Below are 22,220 nucleotides of genomic sequence, written 5' to 3'. Positions count from 1 at the left end.
GCGCGCGCCCCGCACCAGTGAGCGGCTCCGGGGAGAAGGGGGAGGGGAGCGGGCCCGTCTCGGCCCGCGAGGCGGCAGCCGGGATTGGAGCGGGGGTGGGCCGCGCGCGGAGCCCAGGGGGTGCGGGCGAGGGAGGTGCGCGCGTGCGCGTGCGCGTGCGCGCGCCCGGGACTCCCGCCCCCCGCCCCCGCCGTCCTCGGTCTCCGCCCCCCTCGCGCTGGTGTGTGGAGCCGGAGTCGGCGGCGGGTGGCGGCGCCTGGAACCTGGAGACCGACCCACCCCCCCGCCCCGGAATGTACTGACTCCCCCTCTCCGCTCTCCTCCCCTCCCCGCCCCGCTGCAGGAGGGAGGCGCCCCTGAGTCTCCCCTCCCGCGAGAGGGGCCGTGCGGGCCGGGCCGGGCCGGGCCGGGCTGGAGCAGCGGCGGCCGCGGGAGCCGAGCCTGCAGCGAGGGACCGGCTGAGACGCGCGGAAGGGAAGAAGGCAAGGGCTCCGCGGCGCTGTCGCCGCCGCCGCCGCCGCTCACTCTCGGGGAAGAGATGGCGGCGGAGCGGGGAGCCCGGCGACTCCTCAGCACCTCCTCCTTCTGGCTCTACTGCCTGCTGCTGCTCGGGCGCCGGACGCCGGGCGCCGGGGCCGCCAGGAGCGGCTCCGCGCCGCAGTCCCCAGGTAAGCGGCGGGCGCGGGCCCGGGGGTGCGCGGGGGCGCGGCACCGGCTCAGGCGGCGGCGGCTGCGGTGTTTTTGTTTAGGATCCAGGAGGAAACGTGCAGGAACTTCTCTGCCTCGGCTCTGGTTGCCGTAGAGAAAGGGGATCGTGCGTGGTGGGGAGGGGAAGGGCGAAAGGGGGCGCCGCCGGTGGAGGGGCGGCTGCCGGGGGGCAGGTCGGGGGCGCCGAGGTCTAGTTCCGAGCTTTGTACCTGGAGGCAGGTTCACCCCTCGCCTCTCTCCCCTCCCCCAGGTTCATCCCACTTGTAAGAGTGGGACATTCTTGTGCTCACACTAGCACCAGTAGAGGCCACTACACACCTCATTAAATAAACAATCGGATGGCCAATTCATTAATTTTCAGGAAAGGAAAGGGGAGGGGGCTTGAACTCCTGGTTCCCTGGCCAGGGATTTCCCAGCTTCCGAAGTCTCGGGGAAGCGCTGGCTGGTCTCGAGGGACTCCTCGCGCGGGGATTGGAGCCCGAAGTCTGCGGAAGAGCGGGGGTGTCAGAGGGGCACAATTGCCCGCTCACAACCCCTGGTGTTGATTTAACGATGAGGACGCCTTGGAGAGCGGCACGGAGTGATCGTATCTGTTAGTGTTTCCGTTATGGAATGCCTCCTCTTTCCTGGGGATTACAACTATATTTACAGCCTGTTAACCACTCTTAACCAAGGGAATTGTCTGAGCATCGGATTTTAAGTACTTGTACGATGTTTTGAGATGGCATTGTATAAACATATTGAACCTCAAAAGCCATTTTCAGTTCTGTTTTGGAATATTATAGATTACTGAAACCACCTGCATTCCTATTTACTTAAGGGGACCAACGAACAAAAATGCCAAGCCTTCCAGGAAGGACCTCACGGTATTGTTGAGCAGGATACACTCAGCAGTTGAAAGTCAAATTAGCGTGTAATCTGTTAAAATTGTTTGACCAAGGTGGGGTACCGTAAAACTTGACAAAACTTTCACTCGTGTGAGATATATTTTTACATTTGAAAGCAATCTTACCGCTGAACCAGTACTTGTTTTATGAATATTATGAAATAATATTATGAAATAATATTTTAAATATTATGAAATAATATTTAAAATCACACTGCAAGGTAACTTAACTGGTAAACTTTTCATTTCCTTGCTGTGTATGTAGCTCATGGCTTTTGCCAATGGTAAAGAACAGCTGTAAACCTAAAGTACCAGTGGGTATTTTCTAAACAGCTACGTAAACAATAGTGTTTTAATGTCAAATTAAACGTCGCTTATGTCATGATGTACATTTATACATTCAGTCCATATGTGGTTTAGAACACATTTTGGTGCTGAAATGTTTAGAAAACAAGTTCCTGTTACTCATGATCTATTTTATATGGAAGTTCATATGTAGTTCATCAAATTTCAAGTTAATAGATGGAGTTTTTGTTTGAAGCTTTGTCGATAATTTTGTAAGTAACTAAAATGCTAGTAATCTTATTACTTAGGATAATAAAAATAATGTAAGCAGTCTCAGGAAGTGGTCTTAACATCTGTTTCAACATTAACTCAATTGACAGGTTTTATTTTGCACAGATGAGGTGCAAGGCATGTGCTCTCTGCCTTCATGGAGTTTACAGTCTGGTATGTGGGTAGGAAAGATAGCCATCCAGCTACTAATTATATAATTAAGGAATTGTGATAAGCACTACAAAGGAGAATAGGTTTGAGAAAGTAGGTACTGGAGTGACATAATCTAGTCTGGGTGTTAGGGTGCCTCACAAGAACTGAGATCTGAGGAGTGAGTAGGAGTGGAGGTGGGGAGGCTCACAGGTAATTAGCGGTGTAGTTGGGTCTAGAACATAGATCTTCTGGTTCTCGGTCTAGAGTGTTTCCTGTAAACCGCTCTGCTTCATTACAAAAGTGAAAGGAATAACTGCAATAAGGAGGGATTGGTCAGTTCTGCCATAAAACTGCGGAAGAGATCAAGAGACTGGAGAACTGAGTAAGCAGCAACTGGAACGAGCTGTCCACAGATCAGATGTCCTTTGTCAGTAGTTTTATTATTTTTTTTTTATTTTTGTAGAGTGATAGACTCAGAAATCTTTTTGTAGGGGATTATAGTGAATAGATGGTAGGAGAGTAGATATGTTCAGTAGTAAAAGGTGGAGACAAATAGAGATGTGGGACAATAGGATAAATGGAAGGTGTTGTTCTGTCTGAGGTTAGACATAGACATACGGAGGTGGAGGAAAAAGTAAAAAGTAAAGGACGGGTGATAGAAAATGTTCAGCAAGGGAGGAGAGTTGGAATTGAGTAGGAACATAATCTTGTATTGTGAAGAAGGGCAGATTACTGAAAAGATACATAGGGACCTTGGGGAGATGACATGACAGCAGCCTGTGCAATGCAGGTCTTCTCTATTTAGAGTGAACATTCTTCACCGAGGACTCTATAGCTTCTGCCTGAACCATTTATTTCATGATGTGATTCATTGCCTTACAGGGTAGTCCATTTCTGTGTTGAATAACATCTGTTAGAAAATTTTGCTTTATACAATACATTTCACTGTAGTTTTCACCCTCCCCACCCTTCTTACATTTTTTCCTCTTTGCTTACCTTTTTCAGCATTACTCTATCTTCAGGTTAATCTCTTCTCTGATTAATTCTTCATTTGTCTTTCTGACTTTTCTTTAACTCATTAAATATTAGTATCTAAAGCTTATCTCATTTCACATACTCTGTTTGCCCTCAGTTGCCACCTGTGAGCCGAGAACTCTCTTAATTGATGCTTTCTCACGTGCCACTTGCTAGCTTCACTAAATAGGCATCTTAGGTTACTCAAGTTCGAAGTTAAACTCTGTGTCATCTTCCTTCGTGCTTCCTTCACCCCTGTTCTTTAAACAAGAACAAACCAGCTACTGGCCCCTGTCTCTCATGTTGGAATAATTGCATGGATTTGTCTTCTTGTGTTGCCTGCCTTGGTCATCACTGTTACCCACTTGCCCAAGCTGAGATCAAGAAGACCTCCTCTTCCCATTCCCATAGCTGATAGTTCTTTTTGCTTTTTACCTCTCAGCTATTTCTTGACTCTGAATCGGTATCTTTTCATCTTCATCCCCACGTGGGCTAACAGTAGTGACTCCATAATTAATCTCTTTGTCTGTACTGTTACCCTCCAGAAGTCTGTCCTGCTAGGATGAGCTTTCTGAAATATTTTCCTGAGCATGCCACTCTCCTACTTAAAATCTCTTACTAGTGTTCTGTAGCTTGGGTGGTAGAACTCTTTGGCATGGAGATTGTGAGGCCCTTTGTATTCTTTACCTCTGTTCTCCCAAACCCAATAAAGCCTCATCTCTTGTCACCCCTAACATGCACCTTGCGTTGCACCACTCCAGATTAACGACGCGGCTGGAGATCTCCGTGCCTTTGCACATTCTGTTCTTCCTGTCACTTCTCACCTTGTCCACTTCTGAAACTCCTTATCTAGTCAATGAATTTTTCTCCACCAGCCCTCTCTTCCAAAGAGAGTTATGGTCACTGTTCTGTGTTCCCATAGCTTCCTGAGTACTTTTCATCTTGTATTACTTATTTTCTTGTCTCTTCTGCTAGTCTCAACCTCTGAAGGGTTGGCTGGGTTGTCTTACTCACTTTTGTTTCCCTAATGTAGCACTAGCATGTAGCGTAGAGAAGATAACCAGTAAATGTTTGTTGACTGAATGTTGAATTGCCTTTGTTTTTAACCCCTAGGGCCATACAGCACAAATCTGATTCCTTTATATGATGGCCCTTCACATGTCTAATCACATTTCATGTGTGCACGTTTGCATGTGTGTGTGGGCCCCCCTGCCCTTCCCCCTTATCCTCTTTATGTTAACCATCCTTAATTCCTTCGGCACTCTTCGCATTACTTAGTTTTCAGATCTTTTGTGAGCTTGGTCATCCTCCTGGATATGTCGTAGTTTTCGTGTTTTTTAGTTTTGTCATCTTTGGAAAGATCTTTGATCTTACTGAGTCATCTAAAAGAAAAGACTGATGGCATTGCTCTGCCTGTCAGAATGAGGCACAAAAGAGATCATAGAATTCTGGGATGAATGCTCAAAGAAGATAAGAAATGTGACTGATTTTCATAAACTGTATGAAAATTAATACATGATGTGGGATAATGAAAAGATATATATGAAGGCAGAGGATATGGAGTATGACTTATGGTTCTACAACTTCACATACATCTGTAAGTTGGGAGATATAGGCAGGCAAGAATAATACCTTACCTACCTAACTGGATTGTCAGAAAAATAAAATGTAAAATTGTTCATAAACTATAAAGTACCATACCTGTGTAGAATGGCTTTACTGTTTCTTTGTGAACTCTAAAAATATACTATAATTCTATTAAATTATTTGGAAGTGTAGATTTTTTTTTTCTTTTGGCTTAATCATTGCTGGTTTCTTACGAGTTTTTCTCTACCTCAATTAAAATATTGGGGCAACTTTAATAAATCTCATATGGAGGCTCTATTTAATAGTCTTTTTTCCAAACACTTTATTTTATAAGTGACTTCCATGTGATTGGGAACTATTTACCATATCATTGGTAAGTGTTTAGGCTTCTGGGTAAGGTTGCGTCAATAATTGGCGAACAGTTAGAGGAAATAACTGTAGGTAAGATCATATTGACCGGAGAGGTAAGTGAAGTGAGGAAAAGTTTTGTGTTTAAGATTTTGAAAAATCAACTTTGTCATGAACACAAGCTAGTGAAAGATGATTTTAAAACAGAGCCCAAATTTTGGATTCATTTAGAATGAGGAGAGTTTTTTTGATTCAAAAATTTTGTAAATAGTGACAAAAAAAGTCATTTAGACCCACTGGTATAATTTTGGTATATTTCTTTCTAGTTACTGCCTATCTGGCATGTTATCTTTTTACATTGTAATTATGGTGTATGTATAACTTGAAATGTTTTCCCTTGACATACCATTTTTCTTTGTTGTCACATTATCTTTAAATCATTTTGTTTTAAAAACTTATTTAAAAATACATAAATATGTTTGTTTGCAGTCAAACAATATAAAAATACATAGAATAAAACATTTTATCACTCCTAACCACAAATTCCATTTTTTAAACCCATAAGTAACCCCTTTTAATATCTTCCCTTGCATGTGCATATGTGTGTATAGTTTTATTTTTTTACAGATAAGCAGGATCATACTACCTATTGTTTTTTCGACTTGCTTTTTCACTTAGTGTGTTGGAGATTCTTCCATGCCAGTATATACAGATTTTCCTATAACTATTATTTAAAATGTGTATGTAATATTCCAGGGAGCAAATATAATAATAGTGGCTAATTAAAGTAGTATTTATAGAACACTCCCTGAGTTCCAGGCATTGTGCTATGCTCTTTCACATGTATTTAATCTTTTACACAGTCCTGTGAGGAAAATGGCAATTTCTTCACATTCCACAGATGAGGAAATTGAATCTCAGATATTAAGTGCCTTGCCAAAGGTCTCACAGCCTGTCATGTGGAAAAGCTGGCATTGGAATCCAGATCTTTGCAACTTCAAAGCCTATGTTCTTTATTCCTCTGCTTTCTGCTGCTAATTGTGTATTCTCCTGTTATGGATGTTGAAGTTATTTTTACTATTTTTCTGTGATAAAGAATGCTGTGATGAACATATTCTTTCTTACGGTCTTTCTATATTTTGGATTCTCACATATAGGATTGCTGGTGAAAAGTTAACTTGTGTGTGTATGTGGGAGTCAGGGTTCCATTTATTATAGAAAAGTAATGATATTAAGAGTTATACCATTGACTAGTACTTTTATAACTTTTTCAAGGTTTTACCACTTTTAATTGTGAACTTTGGGTACTTAAGGCCATATTTTAAAATGCAGATTCGTCTGTTAACTGAAAGGTTGAGCTAATTAATAAGTAATTTCAAAGATCCCTTCTACCTTCAAGTTTCTCTTACTCTGAAGTTCATAATATGGAACAGTGGGTTTGTTTCAGCTTAATAACTTCTGTTCAGTTATTGTGTTCTAACACTGGTCATTTCTGGTTTTCAGATGCAAAAGTCACCTTTTTTCATTCCCTAAAGCCCAAGTTATTGTACGTCTTTATTTATTTATTTATTTTTGTAGTGGGAAGTAGGATATGATTGGAAAATCTTCTATGTTACTTGCAAATGATTGTATATGATTTTATTTTATATGTGTAAAAATAGCTTTAGTGCTGAGTTATATTGCTTCAGTGTTAAGTAATTGTGATACAGTATTACTTAATTTTAAGATACAGTATTACCGGAAATTTAGATGCTTTCTCTTAGGCTTGGGAGGGATGTAAAGTAAATTGACCAGCTTACAGAGCTGGCTTATGTAGACAGGTTTTGATTCCCTGTTTGACTCCTTTACATAAAGAAAAAGCAGAGAGGTAAGCTGGTTATATATGTTTTATTTTACTGAATGAAGTCAGTTCTTGAATTCTGAGGAGTTAGTAGATTGGTGGTCTACAGTTCAGATTGTGTGTCTCTGCTTTTCCTTTTTTAAAGAATCCTTAGAAATAACCTTCTTTAAAATTATTTCATAGCAAGAATCCTTACATTTAACTTTTTGTTAAGTCAGTTCTATAGGCAAAGCTAAGAGTTGCAGTAATTTTGGCTGGTTGCAAATATCTCTCTTTGAGGGCTAATTATGCACAAAACTGCACTGTGGAAATAAAGATGAATTGGACATGCTTTCTGTCCTCAGGAAGCATTTGATCTAATGGTGGAGGTGAGGTAGATATTACATAACTTGATTTGGTGAGAGAAAGTGCCATTTCTGTTGTAGGTAGAAAAATACATTCTGGAATCATTGTGTTACTGTTGATCAAGGAATAGTGCTGCTTTCCCTCATAATTTTGATTCAGTATCTTTAGAGTAGTCCTAACTTAGTTTTATAAAGCCAGTAGACTAGAATTCTCAAGAAGGAGTTACATATAATTTCCTCTAAGTGATTACTGCAGTGTTTGAATGTATGAGAATGCTCATAATTGAGCCATCTGGGGGTGCAGCTACTCCCATGTTTTTTGGAAATCTGGAGATTGATCATACTGATTTTCAGAATTGATTGTTGGTCAGCAATAGTAAAACTTACTGAGGAGTCCTGAGCAGAGTGAATTTTTGTAGTGATACTATGTGGAAATTGAAAACAGAATGTTTCTGTTTTTCTGCTTTAGTGGTTAAAAAAATAAAATCACCAAAATGTGTCTTTATGAGGTCTAGTTAAGATAATAGCATTATTATTTACAAGTTTAGGAATAGAATAATAACAAATTATGTTTCATTTATAGTTTTTTAATTCACAGCATAACTTTAAATATAACAAGTAAAATTTGAAGATCTTTTTGGTTAATTGTTGAAAGCTTTTGAAGTTGGAGGTGGGATTACTAGTTTTTTGTTTTGTTTTATTTTGTTTTGGGACTGAGTCTCACTCTGTTGCCCAGGCTGGAGTGTAATGGTGTGATCTTGGCTCACTACAACCTCTGCCTTCCAGGTTCAAGCCATTCTCCTGCCTCAGCCTCCCAAGTAGCTGGGACTGCAGGCATTCACCACCACACCCTGCTCATTTTTTTTTTGTATTTTTAGTAGAAACAGGGTTTCACCATATTGGCCAGGCTGGTCTCAAACTCCTGACCTCAAATGATCTGCCTGCCTCGGCCTCCCAAAGTGTTGGCATTACAGGCGTGAGCTACTGCTGTACCCGGGCAACTAGTTGTTTTAAATTTATATAGTGTTATATATTCAAGGGATTGTGTGCAGAAATTCTTGTGGTGATAACCGTTTTATTTATTTATTTATTTTGAGATGGGCTCTCACTCTGTCACCCAGGCTGGAGTGCAGTGGTGTGATCACAGCTTACTGCAGCCTCAACCTTCCAGGCTCAGGTGATCCCCAACCTCAGCCTCCCAAGTAGCTGGGACTACAGTCGTGCCTCACCATGCCCAGCTAATTTTTTTGGGTATTTTCGTAGAGACAGGGTTTCACCATATTGCCCAGGCTGGTCTCAAACTCCTGGACTCAAGCAATCCACCCGCCTCAGCCTCCCGAAGTGCTGGGATTACAAATGTGACACTGCACCGGCTTAACCTGTTTATTAGTTGTATCTCACCTACATAGAACTCAACCATTATGCCACCTACCTCTGGAATATAACTGAAGACTAGGGAATAAGAGAAATAATTTTCAAAGAAAATACGTATCTCAGAGTCCCAAAGGACTTTGTTCAGAGCCTATCTTTAATTCATAGGCAATTCTAACAAACAGTGTAATCTAATTTCTAAGCCTCATAGCTGATCAGAAGTAGGTAGAAGGACTATCTCGGGAAGTGCCCCGTGCAGAGGAAGGTTGTGACAGTTTCAAGGAAAGATACTTAAAATAAGTGTAAGAATACAGAGATCTTCCCATAAACAGAAGTTACTGTCTCAGCCAAGTTGAGGAAAGTTTCTTTCCCTTTCCATTACTACTAATGGATATTGCCTGCCCCTGGCCTTTCCTTTTATCCCCTCCTACTGTAGATATAGTTGCTGTTTGGGAGATAGATCTTCCCTCAGAAATCTCTTGAGTCTTAATCTCCTCTCAAATTAGTAAGGGTTCAGTTTGATGCCTGAGGTAGGAAGAAAGGAAATGTGACCAGGAGGGGAGGTGAGGTGGCAGGGTATGGTTCCTACCCCTCTGGCCATGACGTTTATCTTTATTAACAGCGTTACTAAACCTGATTGTTGAAACATGTATGTGGATTTTTAATTTGGGGGTACAGTTAATTGTTGAATTTTTATTGCTAAAAATGTAACATTTCGTACTATGTAAAATAAAATGTGAAATCATACACTTCAATCCTTGTTCCCAGAGAAATCACTTTTAATAACTCTGGTCTATTTTATATATACAATTATATACTTAAAATATCTAGTACATATATAACAAAAAAAGTTGGATTTTGCTGTGCATACTGATTTTTAACTTGTTTTAGGACATCTTTCCATGTGAGTGTGTATAAATTTATCAGAGTTGTTTTGATAGCCATATGAAATTGTATTTTCTGATATATCATAATTTATTTAACCAATTTCTTTTTGATGCTCCCAAGTTTTTGATTGCAAACAAATGATGCAGTGAACCCATGTTTATAAATGTCCCTATTTGTGCACATGTGCAGGTAAACCATAAAATAAGTTTGTGGATGTGGAATTGTAGGGCAAGAGGGCATGTGCATTCACATTATTTCCAGATTGTTTACTAAACAGCTGATTTACACTCCTTTGAGCAGCAAACGAGAGTGTCTGTTTCCACACATCCTTGCCAACATATTGGTTATTTTCAGACTTCTTAGTCTTTTCGCCAATTTGATAGAAGAAAAAAAAAAACTCTGTACATTTTGTATTTTAAAATTATTAATGGAGTTGAGCATCTTTTCAGATTTTTGTTGATGGTTTATATTGTTTCTGAGAATTTCATATTCACGTGTTTTATTCATATTTCTGTATCTTGAATCATTGGTTCATTTATAAATATAGCTAATATGTAATTAAGAATAGGAGTAATTTAAAACTTTATAATTTGTCAAAACTTCCATGGCTGCTTGTGGTTCTTAACTTAGTGATAAGCAAATGAGTAATTGGGTTAGTTATCTGACTCCTGCTAACCACTGCTCATGCTAACCTGATGTTGATTCATAAGCTTTAAAACTGTTCTGAGGAAAAAAATTAAATGTTTTATTCATTGATTTGAGTAACAAATAGGAATTGAAACATGCTGTTACCTCTTTTAAGACAGAAATAGCAATTTTGGTTTGGAGTGATTAAGTTCATTTAGTCAAATACTTGAATGCCAGTTTGGCCCAAGGTACTATGGTGATTTAAAGTGGAAAGTGGATTAAGAATTCGGCAGAAGAAATAAGTTTGGAAACAATGGATATTGGTTCCATGTTGGACACCTTGAGCCTGAGATGTCAGCAGAACATCCCTGTAAAAGGAAGGATTGCAGAATTAGGGCTCAGTTGAGAAGTCTAGGCTAGAAGCTAGGCTCACAGATTATCTGATAGAGATGATAGTTCAAGCCATAAGTGTAGTTCATGACACTTAGGAAGGAAAAAGAAAGCCTGGGGCAAAGACTTAGGCATACACCTGTAGTTGGGTTTCCAAAGGGAGGAAATGTTCCTCTGTTTACAGAAGAAGATACCACTATTAAAGCTAGGTAAGGATGTAGAATAAGAATTATATAAAATGATAAATTTCATTTTGCCTATGGAGGCTTATTGAGAAACACCTGTGTGAATAAATGAGCTAGTGCTAAAGTAATGCCACTTATTTCCCTTACCCCTGCAGGCATGTCATGGCCCCAGATTAGAACAGTAGGCAGGGAGAACGAAGGCATACAGAGCCAATTCTGAACAATTCTTTAAGTGACATATATCATAGCCACCCACTCTACTGGGCTGAAATGAACAATGAATGACTTAATATGTGTCCCTGCTTAGAACAAAGCCTGGCTTATTCATGGAATGTAAACTGTTATTATTGTTGTTTTTGTTATTGTATACTAGGTGGAGAGGCTAGCTAAAAAGACATGAAAATTAGGTAACGTGATTTTTTTGTGTTTATTTGGTGGCTATGTATAAATAGATTGTTAAATGAGTCAGCTTGTGTTGAAGAGGATAAAGATTTGTTTAGTTTGGGGTATTCAGCTGAGTTTCTTAGGACTTGAGCTGATTTTGAAGCCGTAAGTAGGGTTTTTAGATGGGCAGGCGTTTTGTTTGTTAGTTTGTTTTTTGGCCAGGAGTGTAAAATACGGAGCATTATGAGGCAAAGTAAAGGCAAAAGCAACAGAAATGTTCCGTGAACTATTTCTTGTAAGGTTCATTTTTATTCTGGAGTTAATAATTTGTCATGTAGCAGAGGGGTGATGATGATGAAATCATAGCAAGATAATCTGTCATGGTAGGAAGGAAGGTGGAGATAGTGCATGTTCCAATTTTTAATGAAAATTAACTTTATCATTACGTATTTGCTTTTTAAGAGTTCATTTATTTCCTGTTAGATATTGTGGGCTTATTTTATGAATCAGTGATTTCTCTGGAGTTTGTTCAAAGCCAGAGAAGTAAGCTTCAGGATTGTGTGTATTAGGAGGTTCTAAGGAGTTAGTGTTTGCCACTTTCTGAAGAATACTTTTTAAAAAACTCTGTAAGCTTTGTGGAAAAGTGAATTTATTTCTTCTTCAGAGTAGTTACAGTTAAGTAGAGGCATTTCTGTTTCAGAGTCAGCCTTGTCAGTCATTGAAATTTTGGGGTTAGAAATGTAGACATTGTGATGCTTGGCAGTTCCACTTTGTTCACACTTAAGATTTTAGATTTGCCTCTGTATTTGCGTAGTAGCTTGACCTTGATATAAAATTCCTGTATCACGATCTTTTTCTTTCACAGCTTGCTGGGCAGTTCTCCTTCCTGCATTTAATGCTGCATGTAATGTAATTATGTACTAGGTACTAGGTACTTGATTTCAAAAAAAATCTGTAGATTTTTGTATGTGAGTATATGATTAGGGATTTAGAAATTTCACCAGAAGATGACTAGGTGGGAGATTATTCATTTTTTTAAAAAGGTGGTACATTGACGTTGTATTTTAGTTTGGCATTATCTTTAAATTCAGCGAGTGAAGTGAAAATTGCATGTTGTTGTAATTCTCTTTTAGCATACCTTAAGAAAACCCCAAGTTGGAGGCTGATATTTTCTCTCTCAATAAGTTGGTCATCGACAGTTTTTCCACTATGTTGGAAGAGATAATTTCTTTTGTTAACTACCAAATGAAGAGAAAAACTTGTATTATTGTACAGAAACTTTATTTTATTTTATTTTTTTAAACTCTGGAATTGCAGTGTGATGAGATTCTCATACTAAGACATTCTGGAGCTGAGCTCAGCTGGTGGAAGTTCATATTTGTGCTCATATGAATGGCAGGTAGAATGGCTTGTTCTATTTATATTAGTTCATATTCTCTCTCTGTCTCTCTCACTCTCATAGTTGAATTATTTTAACTTAAATGTGTGTGTGATATGACTTCTCTGTACTTTATGTACTTTTATTAAAATTAATTAATTAATTTAGAGACAGAGTCTCACTCTGTTGCCCAGGCTGGAGTGCAGTGGTGTGATCTCAGCTCACTGTAACCTCTGTCTCTTGGGCTCAAGTGATCCTCCTGCCTCAGCCTCCCAAGTAGCTGGGACTACAGATGCACACCACCATGCCCAGCTAGTTTTTTAATTTTTTTTTGGAGACAAGGTCTTACTATATTGCCCAGGCTTGTTTTGAACTCCTGGGCTCAAGTAATTCTCCTGCCTTGGCCCCCCAAAGTGCTGGGATTACAGATGTGAGCCACTGCATTTGGCCCTGTAGTCATATATTTATGTTTGTAGCATGTGGTTAGGTTTTGTTTTCTTTTGCCTGACAGTTTTTGTCTTTTTACTAAATCATGTCTATTTAATGTAACAGTTCGTATATTTGGCTTTAAACCTCCCATTTTATTATTTGTTTCTGCTTGCACTGCTTATTCTGTATTCCCCTTTCTCTCTTTTCCTGCCGTCTTTGGATTATTTTAAGTTATTCTGTATTTCCCTCTCTTTTAGCTTGCCAGTTATAATTTCTTTTACTATTCATTTAGTGTTTCCTGAATGTTTCTTTAACTTGTTTGTATGATTTCATGGACAGTGCAAGGCCTCTATAACACCTTAATTCCATTTGTCCTTCTCTTTTGTTTTTATGTTATGTTATTGTTGTGTATTTTGGTTCTCTGCATATTTAAGATCCATCAGATGTTATTTCATACTCACTATTCATTTAGATCTAATTATTTAAATTCATTAAGTTATTCATTTAGATTTACCCACATATTTCCTTTCTCAGTTGCTCTTCATTTATTTTTCTGCATCTCTGATCTTTCATCTGGGATCATTTCTTTCTGCCTGGAGAATATAATTTAGCATTTAGTTAGATTTGATGGAGATGAATTTTCTCAGCTTTTGTCTGTCTGAAAACATTTGTATTTCACCTTCATTTTTGGATTTTTGAGAAGAGGGTGCTGAATGTAGAATTCTAGGTAAACAGTGTATTCTTTCAGCACTTTAAATATGTTATTCCATTGTCCACTGAACTCTATCTTTTCTAGTAAGAAGTCAGCTGTCTTATTTTTCTTCTTTTGTAAGTAATGTGCTTACCTCCCACCTTTGGCCACTTTTAAGATTTGTTCTTTAGTTATGGTTGTCAGAAATGTCACTATGATGTGCCTAGTTACGGTTTTCTTTGTATTTATCCTGCTTATTGAGCTTGTTGTATGTGTGGGCTGATCACTTTCATCACTTTTGAAGAGTTCTTGGCTTGGCTGTTATCCCTTCAAATATTTTTTTCTGAATTAAATTCTATTGGAATTTAGTTCACTTAGACTCCCTTACATCCTTATCTCTCTGATGGGTTCAGAAAAACTATAGATTTGTAGCTTGTCTGCCCTGTTTTGGTTGTTAGGAAAACAGTAATAGTCTCTGATAAGTTTACATTCTGATTCGAGGCAGCACTCTCTATATTGAATTCTTAATTTCATTTAGTGACTTTTTCAGTTCTGTCATTTCTTTTTTTTTTTTTTTTAAATAGTTTGCAGGTCTCTGCTGAAGTTCTCCATCTTGTATTTTTATTCCTTTAACCCACTCCATCATGTGTGTTCCCATAGGAGTTTTTCTTTTATGTCTGTTATATCACCTGATTTGGGAAGGTTTTTTTTCATGTTCTTATTTGTGATTGAATGCCAGGTGTTGTGTATGAAAAATTATCTATATTATCTGGATGATACTGCCTTCTCCCAGAAAGGATTTACCTTTGCTTCCGGTAGGTGGTTATGCTGGAGGTACTAACAGTCCCATACCACATTACGTAGGGATTGAGGTGATTTAAAATTAGGCTTTAGACTCTATAAGTTGAAATAGTTTAGATATACCTTTAGTTCTTGGATGTAGCCCTTTGAGGTTCTGATCCAGTTTAAGGGGTCTGCCCTCCCTCTTGGCAGGCCCTCACTCCAGTTTTTGTCCCCTTTGGGCTTGAGTCTGTCAAAAGCTGTGCTCATCTCAGCCTCTGCAGCAGTAGCCTTTAGAATCTGCTGATAGCTCTAGGCCAAAAGGAGCCCCACATACCAGATTTGTCCCTTTGGTTTTTCTTTCTTTTTGGATTTTGGTTCCTCAATTCCTCATTGCCTTGATTGCCTTTACACAGATATTTTGTGTTTTGTCTAGTTTCTTTAGTTATTCTCAGTAGGAGAATTGGTCTAAACCATCTACTGTATCATTCCTGAAAGCTGAATTCTCTCAATGCCTCTTTCATCATTTCTGTTATTTGTGTTTTATGATAAATTTTCAAGTTTGTCTGGTTTTTTCATCATGTGCAATCTGCTGTTTGTTGTCCCAATTGTATTTCTTTGGAAAATTATTGAGTAGTTTTGTAGCCGAAAGCAATCTCCCTGATTTCAGATTGTTCTCTTTTCATATACACAGTATTCTTTTAAGTTTCTTTAGGATTTCTATAATTGGGATTTCTGCAGTTGGGAATTCTAATGATATTCTGAAATTTGTTTCTCTCTGTAAATTTTCCAGGGGAAATTTTTGCTCCAGTTGATAGAACAATCATTCTTTTAGCTTCTAGGTCTTTTCAAGTGTCTGTGGTGACCATGATGATATGATGATGTCTATATATATTCAATATTGCTGGTTGAAATGGATGCTTTTCAAGCTTGTGTGGGTTCCTCTTCTAATATTTCAGGTATAGATGAAAGAAGAGAAATTTTTAGATTTGCTACCATTTAACAGTTTGATTGACATTCCTAGATTATTGGTTTAACAGAATGATCTACATTCCTTTATCATTGGTCTGGTGGTTTGCAGGGAGTAGGGGCAAGATATAGCCAGGTAACTGTGAGACAGGGAGGTTTATTGCTAACGCATTGTTTGCAATGCTGAAATTCAAAAACGGAACATTCAGGGCTGGTAATCAATTGTGGAGCTAGCTGTGGCAGCCTCCTCTATTCGTTTTTGTCCCCTTGCCCCTGCTTTTTTTGAGACAGAGTCTCACTACACCCAGGCTGGAGTGCATTGGTGCGTTCTTGGCTCACTGCAACCTCTGACTCTTGGGTTCAAGTGATTCTCGTGCCATAGCCTCCCAAATAGCTGGGAGGTACACACCTGACTAATTTTTGTGTTTTTAGTAGAGATGGGGTTTTGCCGCATTGGCCAGCTTGGTCTCGAACTCCTGACCTCAAATGATCCACCTGCCTTGGCCTCGCAAAGTACTGGTATTACAGGTGTGAGCCACTGCACCTGGTCTGTTTCTGTCCCTTATCTCTAATCCTCAACATGAGTGCTGAACCAGATGCTTTGCTAGCCTTTTTTCTTGGAGCTATCATGGGTCCATCCACATAATGCTTGTCACTATTCTGTGATTTCCAGTGGTGGTACAGATTTTCCCCCCGGTGTTTTTATTTATTAATTAAAAAAAAATTTGTTTAGTTATTTTAGTGGATATTAAGCTGAGGTGTTGGTGGGCATTGGTTAAATGCATGAGCTTAGTTTTGCCATCTTGAACTGAGAATCTACCCTGGGTATTTTTTTTTGTTTTCATTTGGTTTAGTTTGATGTCTGATCCAATTAAAAAGAATAGTTTTTTTTTTTTTAACTTTTATGTACATTTAGATTAAAATTCTGCAATCACTGAAGGACTGTGCTAGGCTAGTTAACTCCCGATCGATGGAAACCCTTTGATAGAGTGGGGCTTTTTGATTTTTTGTTTGTTTTTGAGACAGGGTCTCACTCTCACCTAGGCTGGAGTACAGTGGGGTAATCACAGCTTACTGCAGCCTCGACCTCTTGGGTTCAAGTGATCCTCCCCCCTCAGCCTCCCGAGTAGCTGGGACTACAGTCATGTGTCACCATGGGCTAATTTTTATATTTTTTTTGTAGAGACAGGATTTTGCTATGTTGCCCAGCTGGTCTTAAACTCCTGGGCTTAAGCAATACTCCCATCTTGGCCTCCCAAAGTGCTGGGATTATAGGCTTGAGCCGCTGAGCACAGCCGAGTAGGGGCATTTTTTATTCAACAGACATTTTCATGATTGCCAACTGTGTTTTGAGGCAGTACCAGATTTTGGGAGTACAGATGTCGGCAAGTTCTTTGATCTTACATACCTATTATTGAGGCAGAGATACCTTTCTCTGAGGCCAAGAGACATTTTTTTTTTTTTAAAGAGAGAGAACCAGTGTCTGTTCAGAATTTTTGTTTTTTAACCCATTAGTTAGATCGTTGAATATAAATGAATATATAAACCTTGATAATAGTTTTTATGTCTATAGAAAATATTCTAGTTAAAATCTTATTTGTCATTTCAGTTGAATTACTCATTTTTTTATAGTAAATTTCAGTTTATTCTGTGACTAGATGATTATATCAATTAAGGGTTTATGTTTTATATATATATACACACACACGTATATATACACACACACATATATATAAATTGCCCATGTTACACATATTTGGAAAGTAGGATAGTATGGATTTTATGGCCTTTTTATTTTTTAATTTATTAAATAAGGGATTCAGAGTTTAGTAAGTTAGGTAGGACATAAGACAGAAAAGTAGAGGCATTATATATTCAATTTTACTTAAAGGAAGAAGAGTTAGCAGTCTGCTTCCACCTTAAATCTAGAGTTTGCTAGTCAGGAAACAATGCTTTGGAAGTGGTTTGACAGATTGAGTGTGGTATAAGGAATTGGGAAAAAGCAGGCAACTGGGGCCAAAGAGTAGATTGTAAAGGAAAATGGCTAGCTTCAATATGTAGTCATGGGGAAAACAAGGTTATATCTGTTAGAGGCATAAAATACTCTGTACAGAGAGTTGGTTGTCTTCATTTTATATCCAACAAGAATAGTACAATTTAGGGAAAGTTATTAAATTGAACCTTTTGGACTAATGCTTTATCATGATGTAGGTTAATTTCCCTCATATGTTGTTCATCCTAGGTCATGTATTTTATTTGTAATATTATAAAGTTGATATAAAAAATACACTTGATGCCAGATTTTCAGTTTTTAATGCAGTGGCTTTCACACTTGTTCAGGTGTTAGAACATCTGGAAGTAGTGGTATACTATGAGAGATATCATGAACTGTATTTTAATTACATGAAACAAATGAAGTATAGTTTTACTAGCTGTACATATAACTCATGTGAATGTAACTCAACTCAATAGAAATATTTAAGGAGCATTTGTTATGTATCATAAAATGCCTAATTTTATGATGAAAGTGAATCATGGAAGAGCTAGAAGAAAATAGAAAAGAGATTTTTAAAAAGCCTGTCGATGGTATATACAGTAGTCTCCCCTTATCCATGGGAGATACATTCCAATATCCTAGTAGATGCCTGAAACCATGGAAATTATCAAATCTATCTATACCAGTTTTTTTCCCTCTACATACATATGACAAAGTTTAATTTATAAATTAGGTACTGTAAGATATTAATAATAAACGAGAACAGTTATGACATTATATTGTCATAAAAGTTATGTGAATGTTCTGTCTCTCTTGTCTCACAGATTATCTAAATATTTTCATATCATGGCTGACTATGGGTAACTGAAACTGTAGAAAGTGAAACCATGGAAAGCAAAACTGTGGATAAGGAGGGACTGCTGTAATATCTTTTAAGATTATATCTTCAGTAGGGGCTGGTTGCCTTAGCCATTGGCAGCGTACTTAAGTGATTCTTTTTGAAAAAATTTTTAAAAAAGTTTTTTTAGAGACAGGATCTCACTCTGTCACCCAGGCTGGAGTGCAGTGGCATGATCATAGCTCACTGTAGCCTTGAACTCCTGGGCTCAAGGAATCTTCCCACCTCAGCCTCGTGAGTAGCTTGGACTACAGGTGGATGCTACCGCACCTGGCTAATTTTAAAATTTTTTATAGAAGCTGAGTCTTGCTATGTTGCCCAGGCTGTCTGGAACTCCTGGCCTCAAGAGATCTTCCTACCTTGGCCTCCCAAAGTGCTGGGATTCCAGGCATGAACCACTGTGCCTGGCCCTAAGCGATTCTTTACGTATAGTTACTACTCTCAGGTCATCATTACACATCTACTGAGAGAAAATTTGTGGTTCTGGGACCTGGAAATCTGAATTTTGAGAAGCATTTGGTGGATTTTGTATTCACAAAGTTTGAGAAACATTTTTTAAATGCTGATTAAAAAGACAGGATATTGCTTCATAATTTAAAAGAAACAGTGTTTGAGAATGAACTTCTCCTCCAAGGAAAAATGTAATTTACGTATGATGGGGTAGTTGCTATTTATTCACTTGGGTTGTTTTTTGTTGTTGTTGTTGTTTTTGTTTTGAGACAGGGTCTCACTTCATCACCCAGGCTGGAGTGCAGTGCTGCCATCACAGCTCACTGCAGCCATGACCTTGTAGGCTGAGGTGATTCTTCCACCTCAACCTCTCAGTGGCTGCGACTACCATGCTTGGCTAATTTTTTGTATTTATTTGTAGAGACAGGGTTTTGCCATGTTGCCTAGGCTGGGCTCAAACTTCTGGGCTCAAATGATCGGCCCACTGTGGCTTCCCAGAGTGCTGGAATTACAGGTGTAAGCCACCACACCTGGCCCACTTTTGTTTTAAGAAATGTCTTTATAACTGACAATTGAAAAGAATTGCCATTTCTCTGAAAGTCTTCTAGTTGTTTTTCCATGGAAATGATCATACTGTGTCTGATGGCTTTTAATTTAATTATTATTATTATTTTTGAGATGGAGTTTTGCTCTTGTGGCCCAGGCTGAAGTGCAGTTGGTCCGATCTTGGCCCACTGCAACCTCTGCCTCCCGGATTCAAGCAATTCTCCCGTCTCAGCCTCCTAAGTAGTTGGGATTACAGGCGTGTGCCACCACATTCAGCTAATTTTTGTGTTTTTAGTAGAGACAGGATTTCACCATGTTGGATAGGCTGATCTCGAACTCCTGATCTCAGGTGATCTGCCTGCCTCCCAAAGTGCTGGGATTACAGGCATAAGCCACCATGCCCAGCTGGCTTTTAATTTTTTTTTTTTTTTTTTTTTTTTTTGAGACGGAGTCTCGCACTGTCGCCCAGGCTGGAGTGCAGTGGCGCGATCTTGGCTCACTGCAAGCTCCGCCTCCCGGGTTCACGCCATTCTCCTGCCTCAGCCTCCTGAGTAGCTGGGACTACAGGCGCCCACCACCGCGCCCGGCTAATTTTTTGTATTTTTAGTAGAGACGGGGTTTCACTGTGGTCTCGATCTCCTGACCTTGTGATCCGCCCGCCTCGGCCTCCCAAAGTGCTGGGATTACAGGCGTGAGCCACCGCGCCCGGCCTTAATTTTTTTTTTTTAAACTGTGAAATGTCATTAGAATTTGGATTATATGTAATAACTGAAAGATTCAGAGTTATAATTTTTAGAAGTTTTAGTTTTGCTTTATTAACTGACTCAACTGTTGGAAGCAGGAACATAAATGGAAAGGTCATCTGAAAGTCTCATGTATATAAGCTTTTTCTAACTCTCCAAAACAAGGTGAATTTCAGACAAGTTCAGTAAACCTTTATTGAGTACATGTTGCATGCCAGGCTCTATGTTGGGACCATGAGGATGATTAAAACTTACATCCTGTCCTGGTAAAGTTCACACTCTTGTGGGAATGAGATGGGGAAGGAATACATGTGAACAAGCCATTTGTGCTTTGCCTAACTTCAATGAATTTAAAAGGTTATTAAATAAACTGACCATCATAATACATGAAGAAAAAGTGTGTGTGTGCGCACATGCGTGGAGATAGGGTCGTGGTGGTGATGGTGATGCTTCACACTTTGGCTGTTGTAGTAGCCTAGGTAGTTTACAGAGATAAATTAGATTAGCATGATGGTGGTGTAGAGAAGTGCATGGAATAGAAAGATATTTAGGTGATAAAGTAGAATTTGGTGATGGATTGGATATGGTGGTGAGGGAGAGGGACATGTCAAAGATGATTCCTAAGGTTCTTTAGGATTTGCATAGCAGGATGGTGGGTGATGATATCTTTTACTGGGAAAGAACTAAGTTTGGGGGGCAAGAAGAGCATGCGTTTAATTTTGGACATTATGAATTTGATATGCCTTTGTGATGTCCAGGGGCAGTAGTTACAGTCTGGAGTGTGATGGAAGACATGGGCTATAGATTTGTGAGTCATTTGCTTAGAATGTGGTCGAATTGAGAAAGATGGGGTATTATAAGACAGAGAAGTGAGCGGAGAAGTAGGAGGAAAACCAGGAAACAGTTGTATCATAGGAACCAAGGAGGAGAGTATCTGATTCTGCTGGCAGAATTAAGTATGGTGAGGATTGGAGAGTCTTTTGCATTTACCTGTCAGTCACTGTTGACCTTGCTGACAGCTGTAGATGGAATTTGGAAGCAGGTTGAGGGACAAGTGGGAAGGGAGGAAATGAAGACTGAAAAGTTCCAGAAATTTAGCCATGATAGAGATGACTGAATGTAGTGGTTGAGGTCTCATGAGTTGGGTGTGTGTGTGTCTATGTTTAATGGATGAGATTCTGGAGCATTTTTAAAAATGGAAGGCTCTATTTGAGAGGGATAGTTTAAGTATGCAAGGAAAATGGGATAACTGACAGTGTTAAGTTTCCTGGGAAGGTTGGGAGAACACGGCGTTTTGAGCACAAGTAGAAAGATTTGCATTCGACTCATTGTAGGAGAGAGAACTCTCCTTTAACAAGAGGGAAGGAACTAAGAACAGATGAATATTATTGTTTATGACACAGTGAGGCCTTTTGCTGTGTGTGATAAGCAGGAAATGGTTTTCAGGAGTGTTGGGGAATTGGTTGACCGATAGGTAGGATTACTATTACCAGAGCTAATGTGAGAATGTACCATACTAGGAGATTTAACAGGATTGTAAATTATATGGGAATAGTATTTTCTATGCCTTTTCCCCCTCATCTGCCAGGCGTCAGTGAGCCCATTGGAGACTGTAGATTCCCAGTAAGTATTTACTCTAGAATCTTAAATGAAAAATGCATAAACAGTAGCTACTCTTGTCTGACTTGAATTTTGTGGACTAATGATAGAATTAATAAGTGAAGGAGGTCTCTTACTATTAAAACAGTGTTTAATTCACCATTTCAACAAATCTCTCCCTGCAGCCTACTAAACTTGTTCTTTAATTAAGTACCGATTTACACAGCAGATTTTACTCATTTGAGGACTCCAGTCATGTCTAAACAGATAAAGGTATCAGCTCAGGCATAGTTCAGGTACATTGTAAATGAAATCAGAATTGTTCTGCAGGGTAATTCAGTTTTAGACATCCATTTCTAAAAACGTGCTCTGTCTGAAAATGGAGGCCTTAATAACCAATTTCTCATTATTCAGAGGCTACTTATCTAGTTTATTTATCAAGATTAGGCAGTCACCTTGTT

General features: G+C 39.1%; 1 protein-coding gene across 10 annotated transcripts in view; it reads left to right on the top strand.

Annotated features, from left to right (window-relative positions):
- The first annotated feature begins 321 nt into the window (after nucleotides 1-321).
- LOC105463782 (neogenin 1) overlaps nucleotides 322-22,220 on the top strand; it is a 258,380-nt gene continuing 236,481 nt past the window's right edge. For 3 of the 10 annotated variants that reach the window (XM_011711083.2, XM_011711088.2, XM_011711082.2), the window contains exon 1: nucleotides 408-668. In XM_011711083.2, coding sequence (XP_011709385.2) covers nucleotides 539-668 — 130 coding nt within the window. In that variant the 5' untranslated portion in view covers nucleotides 408-538. Of the gene's footprint in view, nucleotides 669-22,220 lie in introns of all 10 variants that reach the window. The other 7 variants (XM_011711090.3, XM_011711085.3, XM_011711087.3 and 4 more) reach the window with 4 other exon arrangements.

The sequence above is a fragment of the Macaca nemestrina genome, chromosome 7 (assembly GCF_043159975.1).
Source record: "Macaca nemestrina isolate mMacNem1 chromosome 7, mMacNem.hap1, whole genome shotgun sequence".
Lineage (NCBI taxonomy): Eukaryota > Metazoa > Chordata > Mammalia > Primates > Cercopithecidae > Macaca > Macaca nemestrina.
This window is presented reverse-complemented; position numbering and strand designations above follow the sequence as displayed.